Raw genomic sequence first — 1,819 nt, 5'->3', positions numbered from 1 at the left:
GTAATTATAAAAATTATAAATTTAATAAAAATACTTATAAAATAATGATCATTTATTTGTTCATATTGTAAAAAATGTATAATAAATGCTTATAATGTAATTATAAATTTAATAAAAATACTTATAAAATAATGATCATTTATTTGTTCATATTGTAATTAAATTTTAAAATGTATATTGTTTGTTGTTATTATTATTAGACATTTTTATATTTTTCATTTTGTTTTTTTATAAACATTTATAATTAAAATAATTGATAAAATATTACTTTATTTTTTATTTTTTTACAATCAGTTAGTGTCATATTCTGACTTAATGGATGTTTAAAATGACTTGACTGCTATTAGAAAAATTGTGCAAAAAAAATGAAGTAGTTTCTTGTTCCTTGCGTTCTCACAGGTTGTGAAGTGCTTCTTGGCCCAGATAACCTCGTCTGCAAACCATGTGAGTTCTTTAGAGAGAGAAAAAAGATGTTAAATCCAATTCATCTGTTTTTGTTAGCCAAGCTGTGAAACGGCCTAAACAGGGACTTCAAATGAAGCCGAAACCAACCTGGCTCTTCTTTCTCTTTCTTCCCTGACAGTCTGGAAGCCCAAGATGCTGAATGTTTCTCAGCTCGGATCTAATTTGCATGTTGTGTTTGACCACGCCCCTTCCACGTTCGGCTTCACCATCTACTACCTGTACTACAAGCTCAGACAGGAGGGGCCCTTCAGACTCAAACGCTGCAAACCTGTGAGCAGTTTACCTAGTAATTGCATTGGAAAATCCTGGCGCAAATTCATAAACATTTGCATTCATAATTCACCCCAAATGCTCACTCTCATGTCATTTCGAGGAGTTTTTCCTAATGATTTGCATGTTTGCATCATCGGGTAACTGTAATTGTTTGCATACTGTTAGCTTTGCACACACACGGTTTTCTAGCAGGAAGTGAGAAGTTCAGGGTTAATGCGTGTAATGCTCTTCCCAGACAGCTGGAATAATATATAGTCTTATCCTGTTGAGTCGCCGCTCTGGGAAATGGACGTGTTCTGCTGCTTTCCACACTTTGGTTGTGTTGGAGATGGAAATGTAAAGAGCAGAGAGCTTTTACAGCAGCACTTTGTCACTTAGAAACTGCGCTGGGAGTTAGAAGTCGGCTATCTGTCTTTCTTTTTTGCGAAGGACATGTATGTTTGGTTCAGGACTAACTGTCTTCAGGGGATAGTTGAGCTGAAAATGGATATTCTGTTGTGATTTACTCACCCTTGTGTCATTCAAATGCATTTGTTTTTCTTTCTTCTGTGAAACAGTCTTCTGTGAGAAGTGTGCTCATGCTGCTCCTCTCCATACAGAGAAACTGAGTCGAATTGGGACGGAGGCTGTTAGGCTCCAAAAAATAATCTAAGGAAATGGAAGCCCAAGACATATTTTGAAGACATATGACAAGAATATAAATGAGTGATTATATAATTATTATTAATAAATTTATTTATTTATATAATAATTAATAATAATAATAGTTAATAAATAATACTAGTAATAGAAATCGAGAAAAGCACATAACAAATAAAATGTATAATAAAAAATATAATGTCAATAATTATTGATGCAATGAATTAATAAATATGTATTATTAATATATTATGTTCATAATATTTATTATAATTAGCATAATTAATAATAATTATTATATTAAATAATAATAAATACTACTAGTAATAGTATTTGAGAAAAGCGCATTTCAAATAAAATAAATAATAATATTATTATGATGTATGAATAAACATTATTATTATTATTATTATTATTATTATTATTATTATCATTTTTTATT

General features: G+C 30.3%; 1 protein-coding gene across 1 annotated transcript in view; it reads left to right on the top strand.

The window, feature by feature from the left end:
- The window catches only part of LOC107657971 (interleukin-17 receptor D-like), a 49,209-nt gene that overhangs the window by 36,581 nt on the left and 10,809 nt on the right, over positions 1-1,819 (top strand). Inside the window, exons 6-7 of the mRNA XM_016446321.1 lie at positions 400-444; positions 584-735. Coding sequence (XP_016301807.1) covers positions 400-444; positions 584-735 — 197 coding nt within the window. The remainder of the gene's footprint in view (positions 1-399; positions 445-583; positions 736-1,819) is intronic.

The sequence above is a fragment of the Sinocyclocheilus anshuiensis genome, unplaced genomic scaffold, assembly GCF_001515605.1.
Source record: "Sinocyclocheilus anshuiensis isolate Anshui unplaced genomic scaffold, SAMN03320099.WGS_v1.1 scaffold147, whole genome shotgun sequence".
Lineage (NCBI taxonomy): Eukaryota > Metazoa > Chordata > Actinopteri > Cypriniformes > Cyprinidae > Sinocyclocheilus > Sinocyclocheilus anshuiensis.
This window is presented reverse-complemented; position numbering and strand designations above follow the sequence as displayed.